The following is a 22,821-nucleotide window of genomic DNA, read 5'->3' on the forward strand; positions in this document are numbered from 1 at the left end:
CACTTTTAACCCCTGTTTCTTCTGCTACTAGTGAATTGCAGCAGAATCTGCCTTTCTAGACTAGGACTATCTTAGCAGATGCCTGCAGGCAGCATATCAATTGTGTCTGTATATTTATTTAGTTGTTTTATTTGAGTCCCTACTCTAAAAAACTGTGGTCATATGAAATCTGCTTTGTCCTTTCCCCTTTTTCTTTAGCCTTCATTCAGTATTTCTCATCTCTTCTTCCACTATTTGCCTCAATTTTTTGCCTTGTAATTCTTACTGTGTTAGTTACATTTTGCCAATGTTTTTCCAGGTGTTCCTGAAGCAAAAGTTACTTGGTTTAAGAACAAGGTCAAGCTGCCCTCTACTCACCATCTGCATGATGGATTGCTGCTAATAGCAAATGTTTCTCTGTCAGATCAGGGCTTATACTCCTGCAAGGCAGCCAATCTTCATGGGGAAGTAACTGAAAGCTCCCAGCTGTTGGTTCTGGGTAAGTCCGGAGTATTTTGGTATTTTTGACTTGCAACAATAGTAATGTAGCTAGTGGCACATCCAGATGGCAGAACTAATCAGATGCTGTGGAAAGAGGAAGTGGCATGCATACAGCCCTGTTCTAAGAAAAGTATCAGTCTCCATTTCTCCATACTCTGGGCAGCATCACCTGAAGCAAGGTGGTGGTAAAAGGAAAGTGTCTAAGGACAGAGATTGCACCTACCATTCCCAAGATATTAAGTGTAACTCTTTCAGACTTGCTAGTTAAGAAAATCACTTATTAACCACATTTTAAAGTGACTATCTTAACATGAGAGTGATGCCACTTTTTCCCCGTGCACTGCTCTGTCTCTGCTGAGTAGTCTCTCCATTAAAGGCTGCATGATATTGACCCACTTTGCAACAGGAGCATAAAACCAATGCACTTCTAAAAAGTACATCCCAAGTTCAGTGAATGGTGAATTTTACTTTCTCCTGAGTTTTTAAACACCAGACAGAAAGTCCATCTGGGTGATTTGTGAGTGGCAGCTGTGAAATATGAGTGGAAGTGGTACCTGGTGGGAAATGGAAGTGTGGGAAAGGTGTTTCCTTTCTTAGTAACTCATCTTCTATCATTTCTGCATGCCTTGCAGACAAATGATCCAGACAGAGTTTTTAAGTACTTCAGTAGTGCATTTGTGGTGGTGAAGTCTCAAATTTTGAAACCTATTCCCCACAACTGGGGCAACACCATTAGAGTATCCACTACAGCTTTCATCTTTCATAACTAGTGAGCTTCCAGAGGATGTACAACAATGAGATTTCTCAGTTTCACAAGCAATCCTAAAATGAAGGTTCACACTTTTCTCCTACTAATCCAGACTAAGTCTAGAATCTCAGACTAAAAAAAATAATCTGGAAAAAAAATCAGCTAAGTTTCAGCCTTAAATAAAGACTTGCAGATGAACTCTAAATCCTTTTCTGATCATTATAAATGGCTTAGCTTTTAAAGATGGTAAGTTACTGTGAGTTATGCAAGCTGCTTATGTTTGTAATCAAATTACATTTTTAGTTCCTTGATGGAACAGAATAGTTCAGGCATCCTTGACCTGTACTTCTGGTGCTGAATGCTATCAGCAGTAGAAAACTTGCATAATGAGCACCACAATCTAATTGAAAGTGGAAGAGGCCACTATTAATTTCAAACAACTATCACATCATTTTCATGACAAACAGAATTGGGAATGCTAGGCATTACCTCAATTTTTAAAATAGCATCATGATTAGTAAACAACTAAATCCTGCAGTTCTCAGCATAGACTGATCCTCTTGAGCTCTGAACTCTTAGTCCTTTGGAGTTCTGCCTAAGCATACCACAGGATCTGGCAGCATTATTACAACATTTAATTAGGGCTGGATTCAGGTTGTAGCAGACACTAACACTTTTTAACTAATTGTCATGAACGTTCGATTTTACTTCTATGCTTGTATACCTTTGCTTTTTCTTCCAAGCTGCCGTATCTCCTAATACCATATATCACTGTCACATATGCATAGGATCAACTAGAATGCTGTGGTATCCTTCAAAGATAATTTCTTTTAGTTTGTGATCATTTTGATCTAGTTGTTATTTTCATAATTTCTTCATCACCTTACCTAACATGAGGCAAAATTTCAGTAGTTACCCAAATTTGCTTACAGTAAATTCACGAATACAAGCCGCACTGAGTATAAGCCGCATCTCTGGGTGTTGGCAAATATTTCGGTTTTTGTCCATAAATAAGCCGCACCCGAATATAAGCCGCTCTGTCGTTCGCAGCGAGGACCCGCATGCAATTAGTAACAGAACCACGGGAGGGCGGGGTTTACTGGCTGAGCTAAGGCTGTGCAGGCTCGGTCCGCTAGGGACTGCTGACGGGGCCAGGTGGCCCAGCCCGGTGCTGCCGCTCGGGGCCGGCCGCCGCTACCACTGGGCTCGGTCACCCCGGGTCAGCACTGCCCCGCGGTGGCAGGCAGGGACGGAGCTTCCCCCGCTCCTACGGCAGCAGCGGCGGGCAGGGACAGAGCTTTCCCGCGCCCGTGGCGCCGGCGGTGGGCGCGGACAAAGCACCCCGCCTCCTCCCCGAGCCGCGGCAATGGCTGCGCGGGGCTCCCGTCGGCTCCCAGAGCCGCGGCAATGGCGGCGCGCCCCCCCACCCGTCCTCCCCTGGGCTGCGGCAGAGGAGGGAAGGAGAGAGCTCTCCCGCCTCTCTCCCCGCCCCCTCCGTGCTGCCTGCAGGGAGCCAGGGCAACACAGTAACACTGTAACAATCGCGGAATGCCGGCTTTTACTGACAGGTGCTTGGCTCGGCACCCTGGCTGGCACGTCTGGGGTTGTAAATGTCAGAAAATTATTCACATATTAGCCGCCCCCGACTATTAGCTGCACTTCCGGGTTTCCACCAAAATTTTTGTCAAATTGCTGCGGCTTGTATTCGTGAAATTACTGTAATTTTCTCTTCTGAAATGGCAGTGTCGCAGCACAGTGAAAATTGCAGAAATATCTGGGAGCGGAGGGGGGATGAGAGGAGGGGTCTATATCCCAAGATGTTTTCTGCTGTAGTGTTGCTCATCGCTTCCTTGCCTCAATCTGTTTCCAGAGCCTCCACGACCTCTTCCTCACCTAGAAGACTTGACAGCAGTGCTCAGCAGTGCTGGGCCCAGCACCCATTCAGTGCTGACTTCTCCTTCAGGAACAAAACTGACTGTCAGTCCAGGGAGCTCAGCTCTCATAGGTAAGTCAAGTGCTTTAAGATTTTTAGATTTTTAAGTCTTTACAGTTTTTATTTCAGTTATGCATCTGTTTAACCATTACATTAAGGATTTGGTTATCCAGACATGAGCACTGAGACAAAAGACATCAAACCAATAGTTCATTGTGAGTCATAATCAATGCCAAATACTTTTTAGACCTCAGAAATTAATTTTTAAAAAGAAGGTCCTTTAATTAGTCCAAAGCTGCATGGGGAATAAGGACTCCATGGTACCACCCTTAATATATATACAGCACCCTGTAAGAAGTAGTCCCTGCCCTGGGGGTCTGGCAATCTTATTCAACACAAATACATAGCAGACTGGTGTGATATTTGATCTAGAAGAAGAAACAATGGCTCTGTTTCAGTTTTTCTTCTACATTTGGGTAGTTGCCTTGCCATATGCCTGCTACTCATGTTGTATGTTCTTCTTCAGAACTTTTTCATAGTTTTGCCTATCCCTCTCTACATATTTTGGTCTTGCAAGCTCTCTGTTTTAATCTGTTCATTTTATTCCTCTTTCTTATTTCACACAACTTGTGTTTGCATGAAGCCATAGAAGGAAATCATCCCCAATTAATGCTTTTCTCCTTTTCATCCTTTTCTGCCTTCCATATATCTTTACATAACAAGTTCTTTCACAACCTGTAAACTCCTTTCAGATCTGTAGGTGTGATTTGTTTGCAAAGAGATTCTCATTATTTTCTAAATTTCAGGGTATATTCATTTTATTATTTCATTTCACGGGCTGCTTTGAAACTCCATTAATTGTCAGGCTCAGACAGGCAAGCAAACAGCATCCCTGATGAACACATTACTGCATACCATGAAAACTTGTCAAGCCCTACAATTTCAGATCTACCTTTTCTCCTTTTAGTGGTAGGGATCTAAAACTTTTAGCAAGGGATCAGCAGATGTGGTATTCTGAGTGTTAAACATCTCTGCAACTTCCAAAGCATTTTTTCCTTACATTTAACAACAATTTTAAGGTTTTCTTTTCACAATGGAGACATTCTATTTATGTTTTCAGTTTTGTGTGGTTTACTTTTCCGTACAACTACATACATTTGCAATGGCTTTTAGCCTGCAGCTCTGGATTGCATTTCTGCTTGCACAAAAACTGCACTGAAATAGTCCTCAGTGGGGAAAATATCATAGGTATTTATTAGCATTGAATAAATCATTTGAGTATGGTTTTATTGTGCTCACTGATTGAAGACTGGGTCATATTCCTGTTTCATCCCTTTCCTCTCAGATTTCCAAAAAGAGGTCTTTAGGAGTTTCAGGAGGTTTTTATTGTTTAAAAGCAGTAATTGAATGACAAGGGGTGTTCTGCACTGCCTGTATACAACCATGTCCAGATCAATTTCATTTGACCATGTCGCCCTGCACCCCGCTGTTTCACTTCATGGGCAAGGAAATTCCACGGACTGTAATTGCAAAATAGCAAACCAGTTTCATTCTTGAGGCAGCTCTCTCAACTTCACTGGAGTTTTATTGGTTTGAATTTGAGCCTTGATATTATTCAAACCTAGCAAAATCTTCTGAGATATTTTTCCTAACAAAAAATAAGCACAGAATGGGCTACCCAGTCAATTAGAAAGTTGTCCACTGATTCTTTCCGTTCTACCACCCACCCAATTGGCTTTAATCCTGCTAAGTCTTTCATCATTTATTATGTTGGGGTATTGGCTCTACATTCTCTGGATGTCCCATATAAGAACTTAGGGTACATAAATTGATCCCTTGTCTGTACTACTTTTAGGCACTAGTATCCCTTGGGACTCAAAAGGCATTGAAATAGATATGTATTTGGAAATCTAGGCATATGAGGATTTGTTGAGGAGCAAAGGAAAACAGGATATGTGCAAAGGAACAGAGTGAAATGTGAAGGAAAGGAGTGATAAGTAAACTCTGGATAAACATTTTATTTTATAGGAGTTAAAGACAACAAAGGTGAAAATTTACGTTAGAAACCTGGATAAAGTCATGCATGGGTTTACCAGAGTTTAAGAAAAATGGGAGTCAAACCTTCATTAAATACTGATTTCATGCCTTGGGAGGTTAAAAAAGAAAATGCAGACAGAAAATATTAACAGAGCAATGGCAGTCTAAAGTTGCAAATGAGAACTTGTTTGGAAATTAAAAACTGTATCAAATATAAAAAAGTTTATATACTGAACTGCAAGGAGAGAAACAGAACTTCCATATTATCATACATGCTATACACTGTCTTTCACAAAGTGAATTTGTGCAATGCTTCCACCATCATATGAAATTATTAACTTACTGTCTGGAATCATCTACTATGGGTTTCTTCTTTCAGGCAGGTTGCAGAAGATAAAGACCAGTGTCATAGCGCACAGATATCTGGTTTGGAGGTTTTCCTTCTCCTTGCAAGGCTCATTGAGCAGTCATTTGTGTGCCTTCACAATAAAAGAAGAGGAAACTATCTGTTAAAAGATCCATGTCCTGCTGAACAGAGTCAGCAACATTTTTATCTTGTATTCTTCTTTTGCTTCCAAAGTTTTGGGATTCCAGCCAGGTTTCTAGGCCCAGCTCATCATCTAGTTGAAGAGCATGATGTAGATGGTGGCTTACACAGATTGATGCTTACCCTGAACCTTTACAAATGTTGAAAATATGTGCAGAGTGCTGCAGTCCTCCCCAGTCCTCACATTCATTGTCAGGTTGTGTAATAGACACAACCTGTTATCTGCAGGTCACACATCTGAAGGACAGGATTATCCCCAAAGCAAAGCTAGAATACCCATGAGCTTCGAAATATTTTTGGTTTTTACAGTAGTACAAATTAACAATCAGTGATGAGCCATAGACTGTCATGCACATTTTGAGGTTCTTGGTTCATGGCAGACACACAAAAAAACCTTTACATTACACAGAAGATAAAACATAGTTTATTTTTTAAGTAACACAAATATACATTTCTCTGGAAAGTTTTCACATTAGACCTTAATCTTAAGGTTTCTGTCGTTGGAACTTTTTAAATTTTAACTACAATTTTCCTGAATGTTGGTGATGAAAATATTACAGGAAATACCATTCTTTTCACCACAGAAAATGTCTTTTGTTTGTCACCTGATAAGAATTTTTGGGTATTACTTCATGGTGTTATCTTTAGGAATTAAAGAAACATCCTAAGATCATGTATTTTCAGTAATTCATCTATGCTGTAAGTATTAATGAATTTTTTTACACAAGCCCTTAGACACATTTCCATGAGTCTTCAGCTTTGCAAATGTTAATATTGGCAGAAACCAGTGTTGTAGGATCCAGTGTTCCTGACTTCTAACACTCCTGCAGAAAAGACTTTGGGCCTATCAAGAATATTTGTTTTCACTTTAGTTCAAGATTTTTATTTCCTGTATTTGAATATAATTCAGTGGGAAACTCTGAGATCTTACAAATCCTTGTGGAGATTCACAGCAACTTCTCATATATATTGTATTATTATTGGAGAGCAGTAATCAGCAGACTTGGCAAAGACACAAAAAATTACTTAAAAATATGTCCTTGTTTCAGCATTGAAGAATACTGAACATGTTGCACTGTGAAAGATAAAGCTTTTATGACTTTGACATTTATACACTAGTTATTGAGAATTTTTGCAGGAACATTGGAAGAACTTTTAGAAATTAGTACTTCTAGGAATATAAACATGTAGTACTCCCTGTAAAATTTCAGACTGAAGTAAAGAGGGCAGAAGGAAAATATTATTTTATGGAATCTGATAATACAAATTAATGTGGTAAAGCCTAGGTTTCCATCCCTCCTTTTTTGTAAGGGGTACTGAAAATTACTGTGAACTTAGATCACAAAGCGTATTTTTCTACAGCAAAAAAGTAGAGTCAATTAAAAAAAAAAAAAATATATATATATACTACTACACCTTATTTTTCATGTTCTCCTTGATTACTTCCTTATTTACTCACTTTACAAATCAGAACATGATTTTACTGTCAGCACTGCAAACGTAGAACTAAAAAGCCGGTTTCTTCCTGGTTTTGTACATTATACCAAATGACCACAGAATTAGAGCAGCTTTGCTGCCAATTTCACTGCTTTAGAAGATGACCAGCTGCACAACAAAGTCTTGTTCTGCAAATATCAATATTTGAAATGCAGCTGTTTTTAAGACAAATTGATAACAAAAAAAACCAAAACCTGAAGTTCAGAGTGGGGTCAGGTTTTTTATTATCTCAGAGGGGATTTCTTCAAGCCTGTGACTAGTACTTGCCAGTGGGTTAAAGGGTTATCTGGGCATGACAGTGGACAGAAAAATCAACCTAGAGGTTTTTGCATGGTCTTGGGTGCATTATAGTACCCAAGCTGAGCAAATGTACAGCTGACTACTTTAGGAGAAGAACCTGATCAGATAGATAGACTAATGTCAGGATCAAACTCTTTCAAGCAGAGCCAGAGAAGTTAATGCTGCAATTGCTTGCAAAGTACTGTGCCATAACATCTGGCTCGTCCTAGGACTGACACCTGTTCAAAATTAGTGTGAAAAGTTATAAATTATCCCAACGAATACAACTGATCTCGTCAGTATAAATTTATTTCAGTGTTTGGTGACATACTTGAGAGCAAGAGTATATCTTCTTGAAAGTATGTTTTCTGGTAATTCTCTTTTGGCTTTCCCATATCTACCAAGTGCCTATTTTAAATTTTCTTATATTTGGGAATTATTGCTGTATTAAAATTTGAAGCAGAAATGCAAAATAATTTGCAATCTGCACAAAGCCAGCAAAAAGAAAATTCGTGAGTAATTACAACTGAACTGGAGAGTATGCTCCCCTTAAGGAAAAGACAGCTGCAGAAGACTGTCAAGCAGGATTCAGATAAAATCATTACTATATGAGAAGTTATTTTGCACAATGTCATTTTTTTCCTCTTCTTTCTCTGTAATAAATGTTTGCCATCATGTTTGGAAAGAAATTCTAATGTTAAAAAATATTTTTAGCAACTTTATTTGATATTATGTCTAGTGTGATGAGGATAAAGTGCCAGGTAATTGTGTTATCGGGGAAAAGTCTGCCTTGTCACAATATTTGTGAGAATTCCCAGGTAGGTACATGACCTTTCTGTAAAGACTAGGATTAAAAATAATATCAATACTATGGTGTTAGCTTTTCATTTAATTTCCTAATCAGACACTATCACATTGATTACATCCTAAATATTGTATAAAGTTCATAGAGTGTTGCAGCATCTTCCTTCTATATCAAAGTCCAGCAGACTATGTCAGACTACACTGTAGTATTGTATTGAAATGTGAGGCTTTTCTTTTGCGTATACACACTGCATACATTTTGGGTTTGAAATTACATGATGATACCTCTGAATGGTTGAACATCTTGACTACCCTGAAAACAGTGTTTGTTTTTCAGGCAATCAGACACTTATCCAGCCACTGCCAAGCTCTGAACACAGGGTCAAAGCAGTGATGTCCTCTAGGCAATCTGCTGCTTTGTGGGGTTTTTTTCCTGCCTGCTGTTTTGTACCATGAATGATCTAATCAGACAACCACTGATCTGCAGTAGTGGTCAAAAATGCTTCCACATAAAACAGTATCACTGGCCTCTGAGGCAACATCTGCTGAATTTTGTGTTTGTTTTAAGAGTTGCAGCTCTTTGTCTCTACCTGAATTACTGACTTAGATTTTTTTTCTAATGAAAGTAATGCAGAGCTCCATGAGACAAACCTTGATGGTTAAAAAGGAGCATCACACCTGCTGCAGATGTCCTGATATGAAGACCTCTCATTCTGCCAGCTTCCTTCACATAAAAGATCCTTTAGACTCTTGCAAAACTTGAGATTCATTCTAGAGTAAGTGTTAAGGGAGTCTGAGACACTATGGGATTTCTGACACTTTGAGTAAAGGACTTACCAATTACAAGTTTTGAAGCAACCTCTCCCTCTATGATAGTCCTCAAATCTCTCAGAAGGACAGAAGTTACAGCCTCTCTGGAGCAAGCATCACTGCCTTTCCCAAACCTGTCTGCCCTCTACCTGAGATGCTGTTTCAAAATGTAGCAAGTTTATATCAGGTTATGAAATATAGAACTTCTGCAGCAGCACTAACATTTGAAACTTGGTAATTGCATTATGTGTCAGATCTTACTCTGCCTTTTGTTGAACTCGCTGTTCAGTGCTTGTTCCATGATTCTCATCTGACTGCCATTTTCCCCCTGTAAATGGACAGTTAACCTGGAGCTGTGGCACGGTGGAGTAGAAATGTACAGTTTAACTCCTTTTCCATTTTTGTCATGAACTTTATAAACCAATCAGAGTTAGCTTAGGTGGTCATTTGAGTATGTTGTATCAATTACTGTTGGCTTTGATTTTTGATTTGCCATTGCTGATCGCATTCAGAACAGTTCTTACTAAGTCATGATTCTCAGTGTGTAGGATTTCTGTTGTCAGACTGTTTTAGGAAACAGTATTAACTACCAGAGCTTGAAAATTCCCTTACTTTTTAATGGGCCCACCATGTGTCTGTGTACTTGGGAACATTTTTTACAACCACTGTGGGGCTGGGAATGAGCCTGACTCAATTTGTGTTGAATACCACATATATTTGCAATGCTATGTAGGTGATATCTAATAACAACAACATGTGTGGCATTGGGTAACCAGTTTAGGTATTTTTATCACTGTTAAAAACCATGTCATATGTTTAGCATAGTATGTTTCAACCACACCTTTGCAGCCATAAATAGTTATTTTAAATGCCTTCCTTTTTTTATAAGTGCTGCTGTTACCAACTGAATTGGCTTATTTCAAGAATTCCTAAATATATGGTTTTCTTGTCTACCATAAATTCATGTTATATGCATTGCCTTAAAAATCATAAGTAAAAGATGTATTTATACAAACACTATTTATTTATTTTGGGGTTTTTTACATTCCATTGCTTTTTATAAATTTGGTTTCATTCAGTGTGTGAAATCAATGAGGACTTGTATCTATTCAGATTCATCTGTGGCTTCTCCACAGTTTGTTCTAAGCATTTTGTTCCTCACTTCATCCTTAATCTGATTTCCATTTTGAAAGTATACTTTATTTCCTTGAATGTAGAATTTACAGTGGAAATACTGTAGTGTTTCAAGTCCTGTAGGAGCATTTCATCGATTGCTTTAACTGTGGTCCAAAACTGTTTTCTGTTAAGAGTTCAGCAAAATAACACAGAAATACAAAATCAAAGAAACTGACTTATCTTGACCTGAAGTCTTCATTTACATTCCATCTTTAATGAATATTAGAAACATTTTCTGGGGCTAATCATCATGTCAACAGTAAATCAGAGAGATATTTGTTAGATAAATATGAGGGCATTAAAATAATCTATGTTTTAAGAATATCTATTTTAAAGGCAGTGCTCTATTTTTTTAAATTTACATTTTCAAATGTATTTAATACTTGTAAAATTAAATTGACATTTTTACCATTGTTTTCCATACAGTATGAGACTGCCAAAAAGAAAAGGAATCCTAAAATCAACAGCCTTTGAACTTGTTTTTATCATGTCTGAAAGCAAATAAGTGGTGCATGTTTTGTATTTTGTTCTCCTAGTATTAGAATGTTAGTCCATACCCTTTCTGAAGCCACAGTCATTCAGAAACTGTTGCAAAGACCTAATGGAGACCTGAATTTGGCCTGGAGTGTGCACTTACGCTTTCCTCTCAAGGTGTTAGAGTTCTTGTGGAACATCGGTCTTCCCTTTCCAAATACCCCCTAGTTATCCTTGAAATATTAACATTTTCCCTACTAGAAGATGTCATTTTTATTAAATTTTTGTTTCCATCTTTTTCATATCAGTGGATCATCCTGACTTTAAATCAATTCAGAGTCCCAGTAACTTTTGGAAGGGAGGATGAAGGCAATATTTTCTTTCTTTACTTAAGAAGGACAGAAGGAGAAAGGCCCTCTTGTGCCAGAACTTTGACTGCTCAAAACATTCCCAAAAATGTGTCCCCTGATCATCCTCCCAAGAGTTCCAGTACCCTAAAGCTCTGCAATAGTTGTACTGTCTGGAAACAAAGCCAGTTTTTTATTCTTAATTATTATAGGGATGGGTTTGAGCTTCAAAAGGCTAAAAGAGTCAATGTCCACAGGGATTGGGGAAATAGAGATTAAGTATTAGTAATCTCCATTAAATGGTTTTAAAGTTATTCCTGGAAGATGAGAAGAAGATATTAATCAAACATGAAATTTTATTGTAGTTTTCACTAACTGTGCATAAAATATCCCACAGCCTATGCATCCATACACATGGGAAATGTATAGGAATGTATATTATGAAATGTGATTGATAGGCATTACTGGTAAAGTTTTACTGTTAAATAATAATTCTCAGTGGTAGTTCATGTCTAGGCAATAGCTTTGGGGAGTTTTCCCCATACTATTGATTATTGCCTGGTCCTTTAGCTAATATTTTATATATACACTTTGGAAGAAGAAATATTACATTAGATTAGTTAAACAGTCAGTACTAGGAAGACAATATTGTTTTTCCTGACAATATTTTTTTAAAGAAAACCAGCATGAGCCAGGACCATCTGCATGCTGAATTCAGGTTCAGTTCCTCTGTGTGTAGCATAAAGCCGACCTTTCTGCTTTCCTCATTTTTACTCTGCAGCCTGCTTGCAAATGCAAACAATAAAACTGGGTTCACAGCGTGCCTTTTTTAGTTGTCGTGGCTGTATGCTGACCTGTGGAAATCACTACACTTATCTTAAAAGATAGGTAAACTACAAAAAAACTGGAATAATCTAAGCAAAAGCCATAGAGGCATTTTTAAAGTTTGTCCATTTCCTCTATATTCCTTTATCTTCTGTTGTTTTTAACTTAGGCAGTCTTTAAACTATGAGGTTAAAACCTTTCATGTCACTCATTTATTTGAGAATTAGTATCTTGGACACTGCATGAGTTATTTTTCAGCATAAGAGCGGGGGAAAAAAGGAAACAGCAGGAATAAATAGAGAGCATACAAAACTAGGGAAAAGGACTGAGCAGCAGAGAATTTTGTGTCTTTGTTGTCAGGAAGGGAGCGCTGGGTAGAGACAACTGCCAAGGATAAAATTGCATTTGATCTTGCCAAACAAATTAAAACCAATACTGGACTTGTCACCCTTAAAAAATAAGTGAAAAAAGGGAAGAGTTGAAACCACTGGGGGCATTTTTCACTCTGCCATTCTGCTTTCCCCACCCCCTCCCTTTTTCCTTATTTTTGAACATTTATCTGCATTTACCAGTTCATTTCCAGTGCAACTTTGTCATTGTGACTGCAGAGCCTACTGTGTGTGTGTCAGTCTTTTGCCACGGAGCCCTTGCTCTCTGAAATACCAGTTTCACAAACGAAATGAGCCCCAAAGAGCATTTGTAACCAGCCTCACCCTTCCCCACTGTGGGTACAGGCAGGGTTTGACAGCAACAAGATCCATGCAGCCACTGCATCAGTGAGAGCCCCAGTATTCATCCTCCTGAGCAGCAGTTTCTCCCCAGTGCTTGGACCTACCCCTCAGCTGGGGCATACCACAGGTCATCACTGGCCTTTTCCATCTTGTGTGAGACCTTCTGCTTTATAAGCAAAAGAACTTCAGTTTTGCTGGGCAACAGAGTATCTTCTGCCATAGGAATAGCGTAGTTGGAGGTATGATTAAGCAAAAGGCACAAGAATAATGACTGCAGTGGCCCAGTGCCCTAGTGTTAGTTTACAGGTATAACCAAATTCAAAAGGGTCACGAGGGTTCCTAAACGAAGTAACGAGTTCCTTAAGTCTCAAGGATTTTGCCTTAATGATGTTTGAAAATCAAACTCTTCAACCTTCCTGAGCTGATTAATGACAATGGCGTTTTGTTGTAGGAACTGTACCTGCCTAATATATGTTAGTTAAGGCTCTCCTCAAGTGGACAAACAAGAAGGGAAGGAATGTTACTACTCTCCAGTAGTAACAAAAATGTCATGTTGCAGCATCTGTTAATTGTGAAGAGACTTCATATTCACATCTTCATTTGTCTCAGTGAATAATAAATAGTAATCAAATTACATGAGATGGCAGTGAAGAAATAACAGCTAATGGATTTTTCCTTCATCTTAGAAGAGTCTTCTCTTTTTAGTATTTTAAATTCTCACTCATTCCTTTTTTATCCCATTCCTTTTGAACAGTGTTCATGTGAAAGTTGATGTATGTATGTTATGGTTTTTTACGCAGGACAGTTCTTTCAGAAGAGATTTTGTATACAATGTAGTCACTCGTGTACATACATATTAATATAAACAAAACAATATAAAGCTTCAGTATAACTAACTAACCATCAGAATAGATTGCATTTGCAGAAACTTAGGGATCTTTCATGTCTCAGTGGCAGGCACAGCAGTGCAGGACAAGCCTAAACCATGAGCAGTCCTGGTGATATATGCCATCCCTCACATGCAATATTTCTGCCTCCCCACGCCTGCAATTGGTGGAGATGGGCTACACTACGGAAATCACCTAGTTCTTTACTTTTTTCCCCCAAAAATAGGCAAGAAAACCTAACTGTCTTTCCCAAATTACACGTCTTATAAATTTCCTGCAATTCATCATGAAACTGGCAAAGTGTTGAGCTGATATGAAAAACACAGTAAAAAGTGTCTTGTAGGTACATTTCCTTCTGGTCAACAGGCAAAGAAATCACTGAGAATTTAAATCTCATCATCTGTGCTGGTGATCATAGACATCACACAATGCTTTAGAACGTCACAGTTTCTTCCATTGCTGGTTTTGGTTGGTTATTACTTGGAGAATTGCCCATTGGTGTGTCAAAAACAACAACAACAAATAGTAAAAACAAAACACACACAAAAAAACCCCACGACCTAACCAACCCTGTAAAGGCTCAATTTTACATCTTTGGTTTTTCAGTAGGTTTTTTTGTGCAATAAAAATTTCTGACTTTTAATAGCATAAAAGCAATAAATAATATTTTTAAATGGTTTTAAAAGAAAGAGAGGAAGACAGTCTTGTGGCTTACATAGGAAATTTGGAGACCAAGTTGTGTACGTATTGCACATTCAAGCATGGTCCTTGAGTTTGTGCCAGATTTATAACCTCCCTATGCCACTTTCTTCAATACCAATATGAGGATAATCAAAATAGTGGGAACCTTAGAAAGTCTGATACAAATAATTCCAAACTGACAGAGATTTTCCATAAAGCGGATTATCCAACTTTTGGATTTTATTCTGGACAATGAGAAGGTATTCCTTATTACAGAATTACTATGAGAAAATGAGGAGAAAATGGGATGGAATCAATTATTTTCCCTAATTTTGACCACTTCAAAGCATGTACCAAGTTTAGTACTCAGCAGGTTTTTCTCATGTACTGTATTTTAGGTTGTGCTGTCGATGGGCATCCAACCCCTAACATTACCTGGCTTTACTCTGGTGAGCCTCTCAGTCTGCAACATCAACTCCTGGCAGCAGGACAGATTCTTCAGATACTCAATGTCAGTGATTTCACTGATGGTGAATTCAGTTGCCTTGCTCAGAATGAGGCTGGCTCGCTCACACAAGTAACGTCCCTGGCTTTACAAGGTAACTTTTCTGTTTCAGTCATTTCATCCTGAAAAGCTCTTGCCATGGATTTCCCTGCACACCCTGGATTCTTCCCCTCCAAAACAATCACCACGTGTATCAGGAAAAAGATGTCTTAATGATTAATTGCCATGGATATAAATAGGATTATGAGGCACCTTAAAGTGTCTTAGGTTTTACTTTACCAAAATTATACCAGATATTTCTGCCCTGCTGAGCATAAAACACATTATGGATTCAAGCTATGCTTATGCTGAGCCTGGGCAATTTTCTTGTCCAGAAATTCAAGACAGAGCCAGCAGAGTTTAAACCCCTTAAACCAGAAGCCCCTCTATTAACATAAGAAGGTCAGTGTCTCACAGTCTCTTCTTCCTTGAAAACCCTTCACTTGTAAAATTTCTAGAACTGTCACTGTTAGATATCACCTAGAAATAAGATGATGGTGATAAAGTCACAGAACACTGTGGTGCAGCTGGGTTGGAACAGAATATGCAGCTTTCCTTGCTCCAATTGTCGGTGATGGAGCAGTGAAGAATTTAACTTTTCCTTAAATTTTTCTATAAAATTTTGAGTGTGTTGCAACTCCCACATTTATCTTCTGGATAGATGATCTGTGTGAACTGTCTGGTAAAAGACACAGTGTTTCAAGATCATAGAGCCATAGATACTGCTGGGAACGACACCTAACCATATCTTCATTAAATAACACACCTTTGAAAATATAGATGCTCATAGGCATCTGACTTCACTTAACTGCCATACCATGTTATTAACTTTCCAAGCATGGTTCTTCTAAGCACCAAAAAAATGGGTTTGTTACACCAAAGGCAGTCAGGGTGCCTTAAATCAGGTGCCTTGCAGGGGTAAGTACTCCTTTCCACTGAAACCCTGTGTTTCATCCTGAAGAACACCTTCACCTCCCTCCTTTCCAGCTGAACTCCTGCTGCCAGTTTTTCAATGCTAACATGCCTCTCCCACCCTTCCCGGCAGAGTACCAGTGGTCAGCGGACAAACTGACAGCTTGCTCAGCTTCCTGCGGGCACAGAGGGCTGCAGCTGCCCCAGCTGAGGTGCCTGCTGGATGGGAATGAAGTCAACGCATCCTACTGCGCTGAGACACCCCAGCCACCTCTGCAGCCCCTCGCATGCAACAGAAGAGACTGCCCTTCACGGTTCGTCTGTCCCATGTACAGATACCTTGCATGCATTCACAAGGTGTCCTGCAAGGGTTCTTTGTGTGGGACATCACACCACTGCAGCTCCTCTGGTGCCTGTCTGAAGAGGACATGGCTAAAAGGGAGTTTTTGCGTGCTTAATCCAGACAGCTGGGATTTTGTAGCTATATTTGTGGAAAATTTTTGTCAGTACAAGGTAGAAGAAGAATTCACAGCTTGCAATGTCATGAGTGATTCCATATAACCCTATGTTGGTTATAAACACCATGCCTGTTCTGTGTGCATTGAACATGTGGAAGTTTTGTCACCCACAAACTGTAAGATCATTTCTTTTTTGTGCTACACATGGTTTCATAGCAGTTTGTCTCAACAGACAGAAGCTTAGTTTTGAGAACTGCTTGAGGTAGCTGAGGTTGTTTACCTTGGAGAAAATGGGACCCAGGAGACTTTATCACTCTACAATTACCTGAAAGGAGACTGTAGTAAGGTGAGGTCAGCCTCTTCTTCCAAGTGACAAGACAAAAGGAATCCACTTCATGCTGCACCATGAGAGGTTTAGACTGACTATTAGGGAAAAGTTCATCATGGAAAGGGTTGTCATGCATTGGAACAGTCTGCCTGGGGAAGTGATTTAGTCATCATCCTTGGACGTATTTAAAAGATGTGTAGATGTGGTGCTTAGGGGCATGGTTTAATGCTGGACTTGGCATTGCTGGTTTAATGATTTGACTTGATGATATTTAAGGTCATTTCCAACATAAATAATTCTCTGACTTCACCCCATACAAAGTCTTTTTTTTTTTTTACACCTTTTAGTGCAAAAGAAGAGTACATCCTGAGCTTATCCAGAGAGTCAATGTAGTGTTTTCTCCCTTCTCATTAAAAATGTCTTGCTTCTGCAATTCAGTATCTCCTCAGCTGAGATTTGTAAACATGTTTTTCCATATTTTTCATGGTGTTACTTCCTCCTCTCCCTCATTTCCAATGTGGATATGTTATGTTCCAGTATACAAGCACCTAAAGTAGTAAGCATCTCAAGAGAAATTTAGTACAACTTCCCTCATTCAGCAGTGATTTGGGACTTGTATTAAAAAAGACAGTCTAAGCTGAGGCACAGAGAGGCTCTGAGTAACCTGATGAGAAGTGGCCAGATTCACCACTATTGCTGTGTCTGGGGCATATTGCAAGATTCTGTTTAATTGCCTTTTAAAATATATTCCTACTCTTCTTTGCAGGCAAATGTTTTCTGAGTTGCCAGCTGACTCATAAGAAAGAAACCAAAAGAGATTTGATGAAATATGAAACACACTCATTAGCAGCAGTTTTCCTTGCTGTTGACAATAAATTCCATGGGAATGGTTTATGTCTTTTCATACCTTTCCTGAATTGTAACACAACACCAAATCCTCCCTCAGCTCCTGAGAAACTGCTGAGATGTAAGCTTGGAAATAAAAGTTGATTGACATGCAGACCAGAGCTTTATAAGCAGTGCGGAAATTGCAAGTTCAGCCTCGCCAAACTGCAAGAAAAAGTACCAGTGTTCTTATTTTCCAGGTTGGGAATATGTTTGTTTATACTTGTTTCTGTGACTGCTGGAGTTAATCACCTGCAGAAGACAGAAAAATAGAATTGGATGTCTCTACACGGGCCTGGAGAATGCCTATTGCCTGTTTTGTAAAGTAATCATAAACATTGCTGGTGAGGGATGTGGTAGGCAGTATTTTATTCCCAAAACCACCAAGTATCCAGAAACTTACTGAAGCAAACTTCTGGCTTGACCATAAAGATGTTCAGAAAACTAACAGTCAGTTGCATTCTCCCTATTCCTACCTAATGCTTTTCCAAACCTGACTGTATGAGTGTTTCACCTAATGATCCTTACAATGACAAAGTGTATTAGACTACAATTTTCTGTTATTTACAGATGTTTAGCTAGTAGGACTGGATTTTTTAGATGCCAGTACACAGGGATTCAGAGCCTCAGCATCAGCTAGTGAATGCATGGTCTGAGCTCAACAGGAAAGAAAAGTGTTCTTCCTTTCCTGAGCAATGTTCAAGCTTTTTTTGGATTATGCCAGCTGTCAGGGGTACAACAGAGGAGGCAAGGCACAGGCAGGACCCAGAAGGCTTTTGGCTATTCTCTCACAACAAGTTTCAAGTGGCCTGTGTGCTACTCCAGCAATTACTCATAGATAGTTTTCCCTACTAAGGAGTGCTACTGGGCTAGTCCTAGCATTGTGACTGTAGCTTGTGACCAAGGCCTCCATGGCACCATGGTGTAAGAGCAGACTTCCCCAGCAGCCCCTGTGCCAGGGCTACAAGTATTTGCTAAGCCTCTAAAAATAGTTTTAAGGGCTAGAAAATTAATTCTGGGTCCAAAGAGCCTTGAGAAAGACAAACCAATGAAAAAATTTCAGTTTTCTCAGCTTTCATCCTCTGGACAGTTTTCAGTGAAGATGAAGGAGGCTGAGACAGATATTCCAGGATTACAACCTAAAATGAGTCAACCCACTGATGCCTCTTTGTTTCAATCAATAAAGACCAGTTGTTGCCAAGGATCCTGCAGACAGTGACACGTGCCTGGTCCCTAACCTCTTCTTCTTTCTCTCACAGGTGGATGGTAACATCCTGGTCTTCCTGCACACGGAGCTGTGGTGGAGGCGTACAGACGCGGCGAGTGACATGCCAGCGCCTGACAGCGAAAGGCAACTCTGTCCCAGTGCCCAACGAGGCTTGTGCCCTGGTGTCCAAGCACCCTGTGGACACACAGAACTGTAACAGGCAGCCCTGTGTTGAGTGGGCAGCCTCCTCCTGGGGCCAGGTAAGGACCAAAGTAGCATTCCAAGGACAATCCCATAGCATGGGCTAGAAAAAAGAGACAGAAGATGAAGGTTATGATTTTTCAACCTAGTATCTTCAGGTTACAGTTTGCAGACTTTTGATGGAGCTGCTAATATGTTCAGCTCTTCCTTTCTGTATATGAAGCACTGCCTGCTTGGATTTCTTCAGCTTCTCACAATTACTAGAAATGCCGCTCACGAACAGGGCTTTTACTGCAGACCCTGTGTCCCCCAGCAGGAAGGTCTGTAGTTCCTTGTTACAGTGATTACTGACCTGTCTGGGAAATAGCCTTCTTCAAGTCTTAATCCCCCTTACCAGCCAGTGAGAGTGCTTCAGTCTTGGCTGACTGGAGTCAGGATTGATAATTTTGATAGGGTTCAAGGCAGGAGGACTGCACAATAATTCAGTTGTACAAAGTTGCTGATGTTTCCTGAGCTTTCTTGACTTACTTCTTGATGAAATACAGAATGGAAGGCTAAAAGCATTTTCAAACTACTTCCTGCTGCTTTGCAGATCTTCAAATTTTCTCTTAGCATATTGCATTGCATCATGTTTGCTTTGGTTGGAAAGACAAGTGTTTGTTAAGAAAGGCAGTAGCCTCCAAATTATTGTACAGTAAATTCATGAATACAAGCCGCACTGAGTATGAGCCACATCGCCGGGTGTTGGCAAACATTTTGGTTTTTTGTCCATAAATAAGCCTCACCTGAGTATAAGCTGCTCTGTTGTTCACAGTGAGGACCCACATGCAACAAAGTTGCCAATTAGTAACAGAACCGCGGCAGGGCGGGGTTTACTGGCTCGGCTTGGGCCATGAGGGCTCGGGGCTGCCGACAGGGCTGGGTGGCCCAGCTCGGCGCTGCCACTCGGCGGGGCCACTCGGGGCCAGCCACCGCCACCACTGGGCTCAGTCATCCCAGCCAGGCGCTGCCCCGCAGCGGCGGGGGGGCACAGAGCCCATTGGCACCTGCGGTGGCAATGGGAGGTGGGGATGTAGCCTGCCTGCTCCTGTAGCGGTGGCATGTGGGGACGGGAGCCCCCCGAGCCGCAAGGCCAAGCAGGAGAGAGCTGCCCCACCTTCCGCCGAGCCACGGGGCCAGCAGGAGAGAGCTGCCCCGCCTTCCCCACCCCCTGTGCTGCCTGCATGAAGCAGCTCCACCCGCCGCGCAACAGAGTAACCAATTTGTAACAACCACGTAAATGCAGGGTTTTACTGGCAGGAGCTTGACTTTGCAGTTTGCACTGACTTGGTTTGCACTCCCGGGGTTGAAAATGTCAGAAAATTATTCACATATTGGCCGCTCCTGAGTATTAGCCACATTTTTTGTATGGGAGCAAAATTTTGGTCAAAACGGTGCGGCTTGTATTCATGAAATTACTGTAATTTTGAAATTAAGAGGCTTGTAGGCAAGGATATGGGAACAGGTATAACAGTTCTTTACTAGGAAAAATTAAAATAGAAATACAGTAATACAAAACAACAAAACACTGACAGTCAGAATACAACCTGACACCCCGACAGGCAGGGTGTTGGCAGCAGTCCCATTAAATGGTGGCTGTAGTCCTCTTGCAGTGACAGATGTGGTTCAGTTGAAGCAGTGTTCCCGTAGAAGGGTGCAGTTTTCCTCTGAAGGTCCAGTGATGATGTAGAAAGGTCTTGTTTTCCTCTGGAATCCAGTGGGAAAAGGCTGCTCTGATGTTCCAAATCTCAGTTTTTATCTAGGTAGGAAAGGCTTGGCTCCTTCCTCTGGCTGGAGCATCTCCCAATGGGATGAAGTAATTTTATCAGTCATGCAGTGGGACTCAATGACCCATTAACAGAATACACCTCCCTGGAGGAAGGATGGGTTGTGGAAAAGACAAAGAACACTGCCCCACCTGGTTTCAACAGATAGTGATAGAATACATACTTTTGGTTACATCCTGCTTTGCAAGCCAAGGCAACTCTTTTTTGTAAAAAGTGGTAGTACTAGTAGTAAAAAGTACCTTCAGCTTCTAGAATGTGTTATTGTTCTCTACTTGAAAGCATCTTTGTTTAAATCTTGAAAGGTGACTAAGTTATTGTATTACAAGTTAAGCTTGGAGTTATCACCTTATATCAAAGAAGAAAATTTTCACTCCCTATGGAATTACAGGAAAGGCCTGGATCATCTTTGCAGAAACCATTATGGGCTATATTGTTCCCCGTGACATCATACTCAGCTGAGACAATCAGACAGTTCAGAATTAATTTCTGAATTTTAGACCTAATCTCTGTGTATTATCATAAAATATTTCTTCTACCTAGCTTACAAAAAAAATTGCATACTGCCCAGTATACATGATTGCATACTGCCCAGTCTCCAAGACAGAAGACTGGTTACACATAGCTATGAATGTACCACTGGCTCAGTGGATTGATGACCTGCTCAGTAGTATTGTGGGCTATCAGGTCACTCATTGTGCAGGTGTAGTAATCAACTTCCCCAGTTCACAAAGAAAATAAACAGCCTACCTGCTCTACCCCTATCTCTAGAATTAGTTTCTTTCCTTCATTTAATGTTCCTGGTATTTTGTTCTTCACTGTGCGTTTTTAACTAGTGATTCAGGCTTGCTGGTGGTGAGGACTGCTAGCCCCTGCAGAAATACTCCCCACACTCCAATGAATGACATTTCCAGCAAGACATTTAGCTGGAGGCAGCTGGAAGACTGGCAGTCACTGCTTCTCCCTCCAGTTGTCAGGGAGGGAAGAAATAGCAAGTGGAAGGGTGTATTATTTGAGGAGTGCATGGTAGTGTGGAGCAGGGCTCCTACTGAAAAGGGACAGGAGGTGGCAGAGGGAGTGGTCAGCAGCCATCTCCCGGTAAAAATTCCTGCTTCACACTGATGACCTCTTATTCAACCCTAAGTTTGTTCTTGGATATATACAGCAATTTCATGATTATAAGCCACACCATTTTGACTAAAATTTTGGTTCAAACCCGGAAGTGCAGCTTATAATCAGGTGTGGTTTATATGTCGACAAAGAATGAAAAGTTGCTGGTTTAGTTTGGAGGACAGATGTCTACTGAGAAAGGCAGTAGCTTCTCTTTGAAATGGAGAATGTAAACCCCCTCCCTCCAAATTATTATAATTTTGAAATCAAAGGGCTTTCAGGCAAAGATATGGGAATTAGGAATAACAGTTCTTTACTAGGGAAATTAAAATAGAAATACAATACTACAAAGAAACAAACTCCAAACCCTGACACAGTCAGAGTACAACCTGACACCCCGTCAGGCAGGGTGTTGGTAGCAGTCCCATTAAATGATGGCTGCAGTCCCCTTGCAGTGACAGATGTGATTCAGTTGAAGCAGTGCTCCTGTAGAAGGTGCAGTTTCCCTCCGGAGGTCCAGTGGTGATATGGAGAAATCCGGTTTTCCTCTGGAGTCCAGTGGAGAAAGGGGCTACCTTAGTGTCCCAAACCTCTGTTTTTATCTTGGTAAGAAATGTTGGGCTCTCCCTCCTGCTGGAGCAACTTCCAATGGGATGCAGTAATTTTATCAGTCACACAGTGGGACTCAATGGGCCATTAGCAGAAAATGACTCGCTGGAGGAAGGATGGGTTGTGAAAAGATAAAGAACTATGCCCCGCCTGGTTTCAATGCATGACCCATTAGCAGAATATCTCCCATGGAGATAAGGATCATTGCCCCCACCCTCAACAGGTGGTGATAGAATAGATACCTTTTATCACACTCTGTATTGTAACCCAAGACAGTTGCTGACACCTGGACATGTGGCTTATAATCAAGTGTGGCTTATAATCATGAAATTACTGTAATATCCAGATACTTAGAAAAATAGTTTCCTAATAGCTGATGTAATTTTAAAATAGCACAAATACATGTTTCATACCTATACCCAGCTATGTTTTAATCAAAGGAGAGGATTAGGAGTTAAACTGCAATGTAATTGTTAAGCTTGAATATG

The 22,821-nt window shown here is 40.4% G+C and overlaps 1 protein-coding gene across 1 annotated transcript in view; it reads left to right on the top strand.

Annotated features, from left to right (window-relative positions):
- The window catches only part of ADAMTSL1 (ADAMTS like 1), a 433,712-nt gene that overhangs the window by 404,059 nt on the left and 6,832 nt on the right, over positions 1–22,821 (top strand). The window contains exons 23-27 of the mRNA XM_033085355.1: positions 299–478; positions 3,099–3,233; positions 14,655–14,855; positions 15,846–16,026; positions 18,643–18,850. Coding sequence (XP_032941246.1) covers positions 299–478; positions 3,099–3,233; positions 14,655–14,855; positions 15,846–16,026; positions 18,643–18,850 — 905 coding nt within the window. The remainder of the gene's footprint in view (positions 1–298; positions 479–3,098; positions 3,234–14,654; positions 14,856–15,845; positions 16,027–18,642; positions 18,851–22,821) is intronic.

Source organism: Catharus ustulatus, chromosome Z (genome assembly GCF_009819885.2).
Source record: "Catharus ustulatus isolate bCatUst1 chromosome Z, bCatUst1.pri.v2, whole genome shotgun sequence".
In the NCBI taxonomy this organism is placed as follows: domain Eukaryota; kingdom Metazoa; phylum Chordata; class Aves; order Passeriformes; family Turdidae; genus Catharus; species Catharus ustulatus.